At 38.7% G+C, this 16,512-nt stretch overlaps 1 protein-coding gene across 1 annotated transcript in view; it reads right to left on the bottom strand.

Moving 5' to 3' along the window:
- The window catches only part of DNAJB14 (DnaJ heat shock protein family (Hsp40) member B14), a 31,231-nt gene that overhangs the window by 10,552 nt on the left and 4,167 nt on the right, over window positions 1-16,512 (bottom strand). Inside the window, exons 2-6 of the mRNA XM_089526076.1 lie at window positions 12,486-12,660; window positions 8,119-8,264; window positions 5,656-5,838; window positions 5,077-5,171; window positions 2,723-2,832 (exon numbers count right to left, since the gene is read on the bottom strand). Of these exons, the coding sequence (XP_089382202.1) occupies window positions 2,723-2,832; window positions 5,077-5,171; window positions 5,656-5,838; window positions 8,119-8,264; window positions 12,486-12,660 (709 nt within the window). The remainder of the gene's footprint in view (window positions 1-2,722; window positions 2,833-5,076; window positions 5,172-5,655; window positions 5,839-8,118; window positions 8,265-12,485; window positions 12,661-16,512) is intronic.

Below are 16,512 nucleotides of genomic sequence, written 5' to 3'. Positions count from 1 at the left end.
CAAGGATCCTGTCCACATCACCAGGCTGCACAAATTAAAATGTATCCATCAATACTGGACAAGCAGGAGCCAAGGTTGCATCCAGTGAAACTGTATCAGCTCTGGTGTCTAAGTCAGAGTGAATCTGAGCGATTTTATCAACAAAATGGTGAGCAAATTCTTCACAGCGAACTAATGAGTGGCACATATTTTCCTCAGGACCAGATTGGAACAGATCCCTCAACACTCAAAACAGCTCAGCTGAACGATTTTGTGCAGCCCCCCCAAAAGCCTTTTTTTTTTTTGCTGCCTTTATTGCATCACCATATGTCTTCAGGTAAATTTTAGCCTGTTTTTGGTCAAATTCATCTGAATTTTCTGCCACTGGCACTCTAAACTCTGTCTTGTTTGCTTCGTTGCTGTCAGATCCTTAGAGAACCAAAGGGCTGCTTTAGCACCACTCCGTGAGACTGAATGCTTAGGAGTGTCATGTCAACTGCCTTGGTCATTTTTCCATTCTGGGAACTGTAGTTTATTGTGGCACCAGAGCTCTCTCACACAGAAGGCTACATGTCTCACAAAACTACAGTCCCCAGAATTCCCTAGCATTGAGCCAGGACAGTCAAAACAGTCTCAAACTGGATTATTTCTGCAGTATGTTTTGGACCTAACTCTGAACCAGCTGTCCTAGCTTAGTATCCTTCATATGTATCACATTACAACTTTCATGCTATATATGGAGGGCTATAGAAGTTGGAATCCAACACCAGTTTTGGGACAGATAGGTAAGCTTGAGGAGGAAATGCTAGCAAACATCATCAATATTAACAACCAAGACAGAACTACAGTGAAACATACACTGAAAGCTGGAAGAAACAATGGCGTGCATGCCCATGGCACACACACCCTGCCCCACCCACGAGCCCCATTACTTGTAATGGTGCTCGAGTATACGCACATTTTGTTTTACGCGGGGGGTCCAGAACAGATCCCCTGCGTAAAACAAGGGCACACTGTACAATGAACTGCTTCCGAAACCACTTCAAAAGCTAATGGACTCCTCGTTGTTGCCTTGGTGTTTGATATTCCACAATCCCTTTTCTCTTCTACATGGCTGGTTTGCCAAAATTTGTTTGAAGCTTGTGACAATGAATCAAGCAATTTTCTAAGTTTTACTGCTCCTGTTCATTAGGACAGCATATATTAAATAACCTGTAAAACAACAGGGAAAATTCATTCCTATTCACAGAAATAAGGGATAGGTACAGATCGTAGTAGTGGTTAGTCTTTGCAGTTTAATCTTCTGAACAAAGCTTTGGTGGTAGCAAACCTTTTGATAATGGAAACAGCCAAGCTGATTCATCACTCTTAGAAATCCAATAATCCACAACTGCAGTGTGAACTTATTCCATACCTTCAGGACAAGCTAGCAGTCACTGAGTTTTGAAAAACTACTCTTTCATGCAACTGGAAATTAGCTGGCCACTAACACCACTATAGTAATAGACTTTACTTGGAAGATCTGATAGACGTATGTAATGGAAAGTGTAGTAATATGTTTAAAACAATCTAAACAGGAAGTTTAAATAAAATCATTCTTTCCCCACAACTGCCACTCACATTTGAATTTCTAAAAATCAAACACAGCCATGCATTTAAATTATTGCCTCAATTAGTGAGTCAGTTCTTGCCAAGTTCAAACAATTTTGCCAATGCACTACTGCACATACACAAGAGGGAACTATCAACAGACTCAAAGTAACTATAAGGTTTACATATACATAAAATAACCTGGGGGGGGGGTCTTAAATGAGACTCCTAGATCATACATTAAGACTCAAGTGGCATGGAGCACTGATTTCATTCAGTTGACCACCCAAAAAAGCTGACGATCAAGTGTAATTTCTTCGTAACTACTGAGATTTCCAAAAATGTTCCAGAGATGCAAGTGAAAGCTGGTCAAAGAAACCAGTGGACATATCCAAAATGTTAATGTAGCTAGTACTGGGCAAAAATATTCCCCTGAAGCACCTCAAAGTGAAATGCGAAAACCTAAGATATATTTTTAAAAAGACTTAAACACCCAATAAGGGGCATCACTAGGGATGTCCTGGACCCCATTTCATTCTGTTAGATTTTGTTTTATTTATGAAGTTGCAATGCCAGTTTTCTCTAAAACTTAACGTTAAGAAGTGAACCACAACTAAAGTAATTAGTTTCACCAAAAGCTCTGCTTTACCTCCTAAGTAATCTACTTTGCTGAAGACAGTCTGATTCAAACAGTGCAACTGTTTCCACAGTAAAGGGCAAACCTTGAAAGGAACTTTCCACAGCAACAATCTCCTGTAACAGCAATGTTTTTGGTGGGGGTGGGGTGGGAGAGCTGGACTATACCAATAGGAAGGGATGAGAAGGCAAGATTCAGCAAACCCTAGGTCAACTATTACAAAGGCAGCACAGGCCCATAATAAGCTTATCATTCATCAATACTGAGCTTCTATTCCATTTTCTATTCTATTCTATTCTATTGTTTAGAAGAGAATAGCAACACAGCAGAAAACACAGAATTTATCTCTTTAGAATTCTTTAATGTTCACAAACCTGGACAACAGGGTTAATTATCAATTATATTAACTCTGACTTAGTGCAAATGTGAAAGACACCATTTCCATTATTCAGCCATTGGGGGAAAAACCCTCTATTTTAAAATGACCATATTTACTATACAATTATCTCTACTTACGATCTTGGATATAAGGAATAAGGAGGATTAGAAACCATCAGCTGGCTCAGCAAAGAGACAAGGATCAGCACAATAACTGGCATTAGCTGAATGAACATAGAGAAGCCACCCTGGAAAATGAAAAAGTTGGACAAAATATTATTCACTGTGGGGTTGGTTTTTTTTCATTGAAAGGAAAATAATTCTGCTGTCATCCTTCTGTGTCCTTAGGCAAGAACTATTTGAAACCAAAGTCCAACATAACATGAAAGCTTATGAAAGTAGCTGTGCAAGCTAACTAAGTTTGTTTCACTGATGATCTGTTTTTTTTTTTTTTGCAATGCAAGATCGGTTCCTTATCTGTATACTTCACCTCCCTTCCTGTCATTAAATGCACCAGATTTGTTGTCTCTTCAGTGGATGCCCTGAAGTATTTAGTTATCCTGTCAAGCAACTAACACAAGAAAATGATCTGAAAAAATTACAAAGTATAAGCCACTGATCTAGAGATGACAATACATTTTCAAGTTTCAGCAGCTGCTCCAAAATTACTACTGACCAGGGTAATTTTCTGAACTCTGAACTCCATTCATTTTGTAGCTAAATAGAAAAGATATTCTTGCAAGGTATTGAGATTTATATTAAATGGGTTTAATAAAGATTCATGAACTGAAATAAACAATACTATCATTCCACATGTTTGAACACAATTTTGAGTATAATATACTTAGAAATATATACTGGGATCTTTTTGTTTTGTTGTTTATTTAAGACCTTTTGTCTTTGCCCCTGTATTTTGCTACTGCCTGACAGCTATTTATATATCTTCCATTCTTTCTGGATCACAAAGCTTGTATAACAACTGATGTGAAAAGCAACTGATCCTACCATTATCCATCGTTGGCAGCGGTAGCTTTGAAAAGGCATACAATTTAGAGTATTTTTTTCAAGATCAGTTAAGTCTACTCTAAAATGTCAACACTACAAATGTGGCAAGATCTGTAAACTTCATATTTAAAAGTAGGCAAGTATTCCACTATTTTGGTACATAAGACATTGCAGTACTATTAGGCAGACCAGAAATGGAAGATGACAAAGACTTCTTTCCCATTAAGAGCTGAATAGAAGAAGGCATTTCAGTAGGGCCTGTTACAGACTGCCAAAATAAAGCTGCTTCGGGTCTCTTTGGAGGCATGCTATTTAAATGATGCATGGGTCTTAAGAGTCCGGAGGTCGCTCCAAAGCCACACTCCATTCCTAAGCACTGGAGTGCAGCTTTGGTGCAGCTTCCGGATTCTTAGGATGCATGCATCATTTAAACAGCATACCTCCAAGGAGACCCGAAGCAGCTTTATTTTGGCAGTCTGTAACAGGCCTCGGTTTACTCAGTTCCTCATTCGCCTAAACCAACACTGGGGGCAGGTTGCTAGATCCATCCTTTTGCAGGCAAAATGATGCCAGAGGCATGATTGTATTTGACAACATTGGGTCCTTAGCTGAAGCACCAGCTGAACCCTGTTATTATTTCTGATCAGAGATGGACACAACTGACAATTCCCCTCTCTTCCTCACCAGGAGAGGGCTTGTCAAATCCTCCACGGGCTGGAGGTTTCCTAGTTCTCATGTAAAACACCTCCTTAAAAATAGTTCACACTTTTCTGGGAGTAAGTGACAAGGAAAACAGTGGAGTTAGCTACAAGTCAGTATGCGTATGATTCTATTATTATATTATATTATTTAAAATATAAGCTATAAGTAGTACAGTGGAACCTCGCCATACGTGGGGGATCCATTCCGGATCCCGCCGTGTATGGTGATTTCCCCCTATGCTCGAGCCCCATTGTAAACAATGGGGCTCGTGCATGGCGGCACGGAGGTGTGTGGGGCTAACGGGCGCGCGCGGGGCGCAACGGGCGCGCGCGCCCATTCAACTGAATGGGACGCGCCGCCCCTTCCGCCCTGCGTGCGCGCCGCGGCTTAAACATGAATGCTCAAGGCCGCGTATGGCGCGCCCGCCTATGGCGAGGTTCCACTGTATTAAGTGTTTAACTTTTTGTATCTGATTAATATGAAGATATTGACTAAGAGCCTGAACAGACAGGTCAAAATAAAGCTGCTTCAGGTCACTTTGGAGGTAAGCTGTTTAAATGACACATGGATCTTAAGAAGACAGAAGCTGCGCCAAAGCTGTGCTTTAACAGCCTCTTAGGATACATGCATCATTTAAACAGTATACCTCCAAAGTGACCCGAAGCAGCTTTATTTTGGCCTGTCTGTTCAGGCCCTAAGTTATCAAGCTGCTGGCATACTGCTTTTTAATTTTACCCTAAGAAAGAATATCCCAGAAAAGATAAGCTCACTAAAGACAAACATACATCACCCCGCTCCTCTTCTCTTTCATGTCCACTGTGACGATGCTGATTATGATGACTGTATCCAGACCGTCCATTGGAAAAGGAATGTACACTACCTACAAAGGAAGCAATATACCACACTGAAAAAACATGAACACAATGGAAGAGATTTTGCTATAATCCTATAGAAAGACATTACAATGTAAAGTGCAATACAAAACAGGGCAAGCATCCTTTTGCCCTTTCGAGAAAAGCACATACCTTTTGGGGGTGTATATTTTATTGAAATTTAGCTTTTGGTAGGTGACATAAGCTTTCAGGTTTCACAAATCTCTTCTTCAGATCTGAGAAAGGCCAACTAAGTTCCAAGCAACATTATCAGACCACGTGAAGTAACTCATAGGAGTTATGTTCTATCCTATGGGTACCTCCCTATTATCATCCAATGGTAGCAAGAATTATAACTACAGTGTTTACTGAATGTCAAGCAGACTAGATGCTAAAAGGAATTTTACTGCAGAAGGTGGGGGAGAAATTTGGGATTAAATGGCAGTGGTAAATTGACACTACATGATATACTTGTTTCAGTTGATAAAGTACCTGTCGGGAATGCTCCTCCAAAGAACATGTTGAAAAGGTCCTCAGGAGTGATATCTGCTTCACAGCCCCTGTGGAAGTTAAATCTACCATTGCCAGGATGACTGCATGGCTCTTCACCACCTGTGAGGTCATACTGCTTTCTTTTTTCTGGATTGCTTAACACAGCATATGCATTTCCAATCTCTAAAAAGCAAAACACCAGAGGGCAGGAGAAGACGTTTAAAAAAACAGTAACAATTTATATTGTATAAATTATACAAGCAGTAAATGAATGCTAAGTAGCAGTTGCATTTGCTCATAAGTGAGATGCTCAACCAGAATGCTTCAACTGCACGGCACACTCCCACACTACAAATAGACATAAGAACAGTATTAAAATGTATGGAAGCTACTATGCACAACATGATTTAAAAACCATCACATCTTGTTCCCCATTTCTTCCCTTTGAAAACAGCTGGAAATGTAAATAAATATATCCCCATGGTAACAAGATCAACAGGCACTGTGCTGCAAAAGATACTGATTAATATGTTCACTGTCTCTGAAAGCATGTTCAACCTTGAACAAACTTACAAATCTATCTTCATCTGTGATTTTGGCACCAAATTTGCTCAAAAAAGAAGAAAGACAGCTAAATTTGACTGATTGAAAAGCTGGTAGATTTTAAGGAGAAAGTCTGTGTTCTCAATTTCTGAATGGCATCAGAGAAGACTTCCCACCATCACTCCCTTTCAGGGAAGACTACAGGTCAAACTGGAGGGCTAAGGAGAGAGGTGTGCACTATTTCTACATTTTTCCATTTCCATGTACAGGGAAAGCAGCTTCCATGATCAGACTCTTTTGCTCTCCTCTTCCTAAAACTCAGCAGAAGCCACTGAAGCCACACCCTTCACACTGAGAATACATTCCTTGCAAATACCTCCCAGTCCAGAAGCTCCTGTGTCACTTCATTCCAACTACAAGTAGATTTATTTTAGGAACAAGGAAGTTGTTTTTCACCCCACAAATTGACTGACAGAGCAGGCAATTTCAAAATCTCTCTTACTTTCTGTTACTTAAGTCCTTGTTTCCTTCCCTCTTGTTCTTCACCTTTGCAGTCCCTCTACAGTCCCTCTTGCCACTAGTCTCTCTCAATCCCACATTCCACACTGGAGGGAAACAGCCAAGAACCTCTGCACCAACTTCATTTGTTTTGTTCACAAAGACTGTTTAAGCAACAAACAAAAAACAATAATATGACAAGGAGTGCTGCTTCAGAAGAGAAAAAAATAATATACGGTATCAGCCCTTTGCCATTCTTTCTTTCTTTCTACTTTCAGTGCAGGTGACAGCATGCTGCATCCACTTGGTGAAAACGCACTCTACCTGCATTCACAAGCACTTCCATATTCTTGCTGGATAGAAGAAGTAATTTTTGGCTTCCAAACCAACAAAATATAACATATTTTGGACATATAAACTAACTGCAGAATTGCTGTTTGGAGTCCCTCTTTGGGAAAATGATGGGATATCAATAGAATTGAACTGATTCAATTCAAATGAAATCAATAAATAACAATTCAGCCTGTATTTCTAAAAGGCATCAAAAATATTGATATTATCACACAAACAATAATATGGTTTCTTTATTTCAGAATTTTATCCCCCCACACCACCTCAGTCTATAGATTGAATATCACACATCCAAAATGCTCCAAAATCCAAAACATTTTTCATGGGTGGCTGAGATACTGACACTTTTGCTTTCTGGTGTTTCAATGTACATAAATTTTGTTTCATGCACAAAATTAAAAATGTCATATAACATTATCTTGAGGCTATGTTTATATGGTGTATATTAAGCAAATGAATTTTGTGTTTAGATTCGGCTCCCATCTCTGAGGCATCTCATTATGTATATGCAAATATTCCAAAATCCCCAAAAATCCAAACTTCAAAACACTTCTGGTTTCAAGTATTTCGAATAAGGGTTAATCAGCCTGCATTATTGTTTCAGTTTGCCACATCAGTTGCAAGGCTCTGAATGCACTGGACTGCAACCAAATAATGAAGAGCAGAAACAAAATAGCCACCAGAATTATTATGTAAGTGCTTCTGGAGAAGGTTATGTATGCTAGAATAGACAAGTTTTAGGAATCCTCATGCTTCTCTCAGCACAACTGGTAGAACATAGTTGGACTTAGTTTTATTTATTTTTTCACACAATGTTCTAGTACAACGGAGGACAAACTGCAGCCCTCCAGATGTTGTAGGACTACAACTCCCATTGGCAACAACCTCTGAAGAGCTGCAATTAGCACAAGGTACAATAGAGCTCTTTGAAAGCAGAAGGCACCACCAAGATGCAGAAAGGTCCTTTTGGATCACTAAGGACAATGTATTAAATGAACGACTAGGGTAAAAGTTGAGTGATTTCTGCCCTGTATTTTCTCCAAGCTATACAAATAAATTACGGAGTATTACTTTTAAAAGCTTCGGTGGCTCCTGGTGCATGATTTTTGTCTGGATGGAACTTCAGAGCAAGCTTTCGATAAGCTTTCTTCAGGTCTTCCTCACCAGCATCTTTGGACACTCCAAGGACTTCATAATAATTTTTACATTTCTTTATACTGTAGGAGAGCAAGAGTTCATTGTTCAAATACAAAACTTTAGATACAAGAACAAAACAACCAAGCCTCAAACATGAATTAAAGTTCATTTTCATGATATTCATGATTAAAAATTAGTTTCATCTTATAATGCTTCTATACCAAAGAATAAGATGTTTGCTTCAGTCTTCATGTTACTTTACCCATCATACAACTGCATATAAAAGTCTCTCTCTCTCTCTCTCTCTCTGTTTGTATGTGTGCCTGCATTTATACATGAAGTAACTTTCTGACTTCAGCAGAACTCTTACAAAAATTCTGTGCTACTAAATTATTGTTTATTTAGAATTTATTGAGATATTCATTGAAAAGAGACATTTTTTATAAGATAAAAGGCCAGTCTTCTCCAGCATTCAATCCCACAGTGGGCAATGAAATGCATACTGGAACCATCTAAACTAGACTTGAATACAGCAGTACTCGACAGGGACACCAAAAACTGGAATTCAAAGGCATAGTTTTCTGGCATTGGAGATATATAGCCATTATGACTAGCAGCTATCTGTAGCATTATCTTCTGTGAATCTGTCATATCTTTTACAGGAATTCAGTTTGCTGACCACATTTAACCTAGAAATGGATATATTTCCTATTACCAAAAAATTAAATTGTAGGATTCGCCAATAAAAAATACAACAAAAAACAAACTAACAAAACAAACAAAAACATCCACAACAACTTTGAAATATGTGTGTATTAAGATGTAAATGATTTTAATGAATATCTATATGAATGACTATCACGTGATGGATATACAATCATTACACTTCTATAATATTTAAAACAATTCTATTGGACAATTTGAAAGGCTAAAATGTTTACGATAACTTCCTAACCTTATTATTTTACTCATTTATATTCTGCCCTTCTTCCAATAATGGGACTCAGGGCACCTTGCAACATATATAAAAACAATACATAAACATCTGAAAGAAAATCTGAATATTTTATAACCAAATCAGAAAGAAGCCCTATGGCACCTGAAAGGCTGGAAGATTCATAGCACATTCTTCTTCATAAAAGAAAGTGGATTCCTACCCAAAACTTGATAAATATATTTTTGGGCCAACAACTTGGACAATCCAAGGGATTCTGGGAACTGTAAACCAAAAAAATAACTTTCCCACCTTGGCTCCCTCTCTGAAGAAGAATGCAGAAGGAAACATAAACTATTAAAAGACATACACACAGACCAAGTGGAGAAGAGAGAAAAGAACAAGCTGCAAGTGGCAGGATATGCTCAAGTTAGAGGTCCTACTCACATGCCACTGTTGGGCTGTGTGAAACAGAAGTGAGCAACAGCTCATTTGAGCATGATTCTGCTGAAACTCTTAAGCTCTAAAATGTTGTGGAGTGGGGGGTTCTATAAAGGGTCAGAATCCATGTATGCGATGGACAGGCAGTATTGAATCTCCTCCTTGCATCAAGAGCAACAAACCAGTAAGACACCATGTCTTTTCAATGTAAGGTGAAGAATCTCACTCATCCCCTCTACCAACAGAAGACTTCCATCATCACAATAGGCAGTTATGAATTACACCCATCTACCATTTCTGTTTGTGCATGCACATGTGTGTGCACCTCCCTGTGCACAGGACACACACAATCTGTGCCAGAGATGAAGGACCCACAGAACAGATCTGAGAAGAGGGTCTGTGTTGGGGATGAATAAAAATCATATCATGCCCCAATGTATTGAAAGAAGCCTTCCATTGGCAGACAGAACTAGTTGGCTTCCGCAATAGGAATTTAATTACTACTACTACTACTACTACTAATATTTTTATCCCACTTCTCCAGACAGATCAAAGTGGCTAACAATAAAAGATATAGCAGGGCCTCGTTATCCATGAACTTGCCATCCACAGACTTAAGCATCCGTGTATGACAAGCCCACATTGTCCCCAATGGAAGCATGTGCACGTGGCCCTGCCACCATTAGGGACAATGGGACTTGAAGTCCCACGGATTTGGGTATCCGTGTGTGTGTGTGTGTATGTGTGTGTTCCAGAATAGATTCCCCATGGATTCTGAGGTCCCACTGTACACCAGGGATGCCAGCATTATAACAAAATGGTTCTCCATTTTGCTTCTATGCAGCCATTGCTAATGGCTCTTTATTACAAAACTACATTCATTAACATTTTTAGAAGAAATTCATCTCACCAGACTTTAATTGTGCAACCAAATGAGAAGCCTTCTGCTCAGCAATTACTATATTTGCACGATCACTCAGTACTTATGCAATCAGTAAAGGACTATTGCATCTTACACTGTTCCCAGTTGAGCAAAACTGTTACTGAGCAACACACTGTTGAAGGGCTACAACAGATTGTTTGTGTGTATATTCTCCTGAGTATAATATATCAAAAGATACAAAATATTTAAGGACTTGTTTATATTTCTGTCTATTAAGACATATTATTAGACTTATAATAGCAGCAAAATAACAGCAAATTAAGTCACAGAGAGCTGTTTTGTTATGTGTGGGCAGCAATGAGGAATACCTTTATCCACACAGAACTTATACCTAAGGGCAGGATAAAAACAATAGAATAAAAAACCTCTAGCCAAATGTGTCACTAAGCCATGTTCACTAATTTTCAGAAATCCTGTCTCTATAAACACTTAGTGGAGGTGAGAATTAAGTGGCCTGTAAACTGTGTGTGGCCCTCGGGGACTTTTATACAGGACTCCATGCCTTGGCCAGAGCCCCTAGAAACCCCTGCTCCCATTAAATATGAAGGTTTTTTTCTAGGAGACCTGCAAGAGCAATGTCCCATCCACATACCAACCCTGGACACACTAGGAAGTTTTCAACAAAAATGGCTTTCAATTGTGCTTTTCAGCATAGCCTGACATAGGGAAAACATTTGCCCTTGGGTCCCCCACTCATGCTTATCCTGATCTTCAGAACTTTCATTACATGCTCTTTACAATAGACATTCTTCCTTACATTCTATAGTGATAATCGACTACATTCTATAGTGATAATCGACTCCAAAGGGATACATGGAATGAACAAGACAAAGGCAATCCATAGTTAAGTATTTTTCCTATCTTATAAATTATTATAATGTCATAATCTAATTGTAAATAAATATTTACTGAGCTGGATGTAAACAGATGCAAGGTCAAAAAGTCACTAATGTATACAGTGCACCCGCGTTATACGCAGGTGCGGCTTACGTGGCTTCCAGCATACACTGGAAGCCTGCGCCGGAAGAAGCCTCGGTGCACCAGGAAGAGATAATAGGGCACGCACCCACAGGCATAAGCCCCATTACTTCTAATGGGGCTTGACTTTACATGTTTTTTCCCTTACCCGGGGGGGGGGGGGGGCAGAACGGATTCCTGCGTAAGAGAAGGGTGCACTGTACATGAAATCAGAAGAGCTTGAACAGAAAATATTTAGCCATAACTTTATAGCAGGACATGTAGTCTCATTAAGTTAAACATCTTCTATGTAGAGAAGAATTCAACAACTTGACACAACTAGTGCCTTTACGTGCGGAATTTTCTTAGCCATCACAATGACTGTGTTTCAAACTACAGTGATACCCCGGGTTACGAAATTAATTCGTTCCGCCGCCGCTTTCGTAACCCGGAAACTTTCGCTAGCCGAAAAGCCCATAGGCGCTAATAGCGAAAGCTGCGATTTCGTGCGAAATCGCGCCGAAAAGCACCAAAAATTTTCTTCGTAACCCGGAATAACCTTCGTAACCCGGAACTGTTTTTTTCAATGGATTTTTTTCGTAACCCGGAAATTTCGTAAGGCGGCGCATTCGTATCCCGGGGTACCACTGTATTCCAAATCACATCAGACTTCAGCAGAAAGCAGCATGATTCTGTTAACATAGCATCTGTGCATGCAGTCCATGAGACCATCCTAAAGCTGAAGCCATTTAGCTATTGCTGCCACTGGTGGTAGAGATGGCAAAAATAAACATGTGACTCATGTGTTAACCACAAATGCATGAGAACATTCAAACTGTATGCAACAATACCATTCCACATGATCTACTTAAAACCTCTACAAGGAGCACATTAGGTCCTTGACAAACACAATGTTCTCAAGTATAGAATCAAATACACTGTTCAAATCTGAACAGACACCTCTTAGTACTGATACATAAAGCCCAACTCTGTTGGTACAGAAACGATCCGTTTATAGAACAATACCTTTGTACTCCTTCAACTTGATCTTTGGTGTATGCCTTCCCACTTTCACCTGCAGCAGATGCACTTCTGTCCTTCATATTGTTAGGTTTACTTTGATCATTGCTACTTGCTGGCTTTCGACAGTACGTGCCACTTCCAGCAGCACTCCCATTCTTCATAATTGCTTCCAGTAACACTACAGGGGGAAAAAGTGATTAAAATATATAAAGATAGCTATTTGTGACAGAAGAGATATATGAAATATAGGCTCCTACAAAAGTATCCTAAGTTGTTGGCATAAAATTTCATAGGACAACTTTGCTCATAACAATTTTCCTATGTCTAAAGGAGGGGGGGGGGGAAGACTGTTTCTGCAAACAGAAGAGGAAAATTGTCCCCTCTCCCAGAGACAGAGATCACAACTCAATTTAAAGGCTATGAAGCAGCTCTTGCTCCCAGTCATTGGGAATGTTATCGTTCCAGTAGATCAACGAACTACTGAAACCAAAAGACAAATGTGTGTGTGTATGTGTGTGTGTGTGTGTGAGAGAGAGAGAGAGAGAATCTGATAACGAGTATCTTTTGACTAAAAGGAAGCATACCTTCCTTCGAAGTACACACATTTAATAATATAAGGACATACCGAAATGTCCACTTAGTCTGCAATCCTATACAGCTCTACTTAGAGGCAAGTCCTGCTGAGATCAATAGAACTTCCTGAGGAGCATATATATAGGACTACCACCTTCTTCTTGCTAACTAGAGCAAGCAATATCTCTATCCTTCATGTAACAGAATGAGATCTCACTGCCAGGATGCATAGGAGACTGCCTGTTTTTTTCAAAGTATATAAAGAGATGAATCATACAGATTCAAATGCGTTTTAAAGAAACGAAAGAGGAGTTAACATTCTTTTAAGAACGGAAAGAGTTAATTCAAATTGACAATTAGGGATTTATGTAATGATGTCAGGGATGTCACCCATAAAAGGGCCTTTACACTATAGTTATGTACCATTTCTATAGAAAGGTGGATGCAATAGCCTCATTTGTTGAGAAAAAATTGTTTTCCTGGCTCTACATACAGTGTTTTAAACAAAAAGAGAAAGGAACTATCCCATAACAGAACACTGGGCATGATCCTTGGTATCTGCCGGGGTTTAGTTCCAGGATTCCCCATGGATACGGAAACTCGTGGATGCTCAAGTTCCATTAAATACAACGGCACAGTGAAATGGTGTCTTATATAAAATGGCAAAATCAAGGTCTGCGTCTCTCTCTCTCTCTATATATATATATATATTCCAAACCATGGATAGTTGAATCCGCCTGTAAGGAATCAGTGGATATGGAGGGCCGACTGTCTAAGTCCAAATTAATACAGCAGTCCAAATACAGTGGACCCTTGTTATACTCTGGGTTTTGGCTCCAAGATCCCCCATGTATAACAAAATCCATGTATGCTCAAGTCCCATTAAATATGACATAGCAAAATGGTGTCCCTTTTAAAAAATGGAAAATCAAGGTTTGATATTTGAAATTTATAATTTTTTTGAACATTTTCAAACCATGTATGCTTGAATCCGTGTATAAAAAGTCCGTGTAAAAGAAGGGCCGACTGTAAACATTCTTAGTACTGTGCAGGAAGATGGTTGTAGTTTTAATAAAGTACATTTATTTTCCCTTTATTCTTGTAGATTTTGACCAATCTGAGTCCTTTCTAAAAATTTACAACTGCAAGTATTATTATTTTTTTCAATTTTAAAAATTTGCAAACTCAGAAGAAGGTAAATTCCTTATTTTATTTAAAACAAACAACCAGTTTTAAATATGTTATATATAGAACAACCCAATAAGCAAGATGAGAGAGTCACACATTTCAGATTACAGATGGATAGAAGTAGGCCATGCTCTTTAGAACAGACCTTCTTGAAAATTCTGTCTTCAGGGGTGGAAACTGTGCAGCCCTCCAGATGTTGCTGAACTGCAACTCCCAGCAGCCCTGTCCAGTATACTCAATGATGAGGAATGCTGGGAACTATCCAACAAAATCCAGAAGGCTGTACAATTCCCACAGATGACATATTTCTTTGCTAGGAAGGAATGAAAAGGATCTTATTGTGAGATGCTTAGAGAGAATTCACACAGATTCCTGTCCTATCTCTTAACTTCGTTAAAATTGTTTTGTTAAAGAAGAAACATTAAAACATATCATGCAGGAAATATATTATTTTAATCTCAGTGAGTATGGTTACATTATCAGATCAATGAACTGTAAATCTGGTCATCTGTGACAATTAAGACTTACTTCTAGTTTACTAGAAACAAGAACTTTTTGGAAAAGGGGAGAGACTACAGTAGATTCTTTCCTCTATTTCCAGCCAAATCGTACAACTGTGTACCACAACTGGATAAGGTAAACATATGGGGACACTAAATGTTTGACATTAGTGTGTTCTGGACATTAGTGTGTTCTGGGCATTTTACTTGCAAAGCTAAAATAACAATCTAACCCATTAACGTCAAACTATTCATTATATCATCTTGAAACAAAATGGAAAGGCCTTAAAAGAATCTTGGTCAACTTTTGGATATTAATCTGAAGCAGTGCTACAACCATGCTCTGTGTATTGCAAAGACCCAGTTCCACTGCATATTGCAACTTGTGTTATTGCTGTTATGGCAGTTTGAACAAGAAAAATTCCCTGTGGACTAAAGTGATTGTAGTATAAGGCCTTTTGGTTGACTTCGAAGAGATCCTTTCAGAAAGAAATGTAAATATAATTATACACTACTGAATTATATCTGGATGCAGTGCAACCTGGGAGTGGAGACATTAAAGCTCACCATACATACATACACACATACTTCTGCATTTCAAACATTCTGCCCAACTAAATTTTGAGTTCATTTTAAGAAGAAGCTTAAAACAAAAAGGGAAAACAAGTGAGTACTGTTTGCTGAGAGGAAATAACATATGGATTACAAATTGATATATGACAAGGCAAGTGAACTGAAATTGGGAAAGGGAATTAGCATAGCAATTGGAGGGAATTCTACAATCATGTGGAAGATTCAGATATTAGTCAGATTTGCCAGGCTCAGAATTTAGGCTGTCATTTTAAAAGAGGCAAGCTTGTAAGTCATAAGGATAAAATGATATGTTTAAAGGACATGGTCAAGGGCTAAAATAGAAGATGAGCAGAATTCCCAGTGGTCCTTGCCTGTTTCTCCTTCCTTCTAGTGCTTGATTTAAAAAAAATAAAAAAATATATATAGATAGATTTGGGAAAAATCTATGCCCATTTAAGCTATTCTATTGTATATTTTTAAAGTCCTTCACCTCCCAAATTATAGTATACACTTTAACTGAATAGATATATTGGAAATTTAAACTTGCCAATCACACCTAAACTGCTTCTCTTAGAAAATTACACTCATGAGAAGACTCAAACTTTCATGACATTTTATCAGTGCTGTCGATGAAAGCAACCTCCCATAGTGCTATTATATTGAACTATACCTGTACCCACCTAGGAGTACGTCCTGCTGACCTTTCTTGCAGTATGGGATTCCATTGTATAAAATCAGTTTGTTTGTTTTATAGATATGATCATATTTCTAAAATGTAAACAGACTTCTCACAGATTTCCAAATGTTTTCCCTACAACATTATATGGGTTGGGGGCTTTGAAAAGAGAAAATTCTTCAGTCAGTTCAGTATCATCTACAACAGGACTACAGGGAGAGAAAGCTGTCAGCATACTCAGGCACTCTACAAACTCACTGTGAAGTCTAGTCATTCTTAAGCATGCTTATGATTAAGCAAGACTTACCAAGTTCAGTAAGTACTTTGGGCTGAACTTTCTCTAATCATCCCACATGTTAGGTAACAAGATGACGGCAAAACCTCTTGAACTGGGAGCACCCAATTCAAATGTCGCCTCTATCATACACGCAATGGGTAGGACAAGGAGGAGGAAGGGAGTGGGAGAAAATGTGGCAGCAGTACCTTTAAGACTGACTGGTTTTTATTTTAGTATTGGCAT

Source organism: Sceloporus occidentalis, unplaced genomic scaffold (genome assembly GCF_023333645.1).
Source record: "Sceloporus occidentalis isolate IW3139 unplaced genomic scaffold, rSceOcc1.0.p SCAF_5, whole genome shotgun sequence".
NCBI classification, from domain to species: Eukaryota; Metazoa; Chordata; class Lepidosauria; order Squamata; family Phrynosomatidae; genus Sceloporus; species Sceloporus occidentalis.
This window is presented reverse-complemented; position numbering and strand designations above follow the sequence as displayed.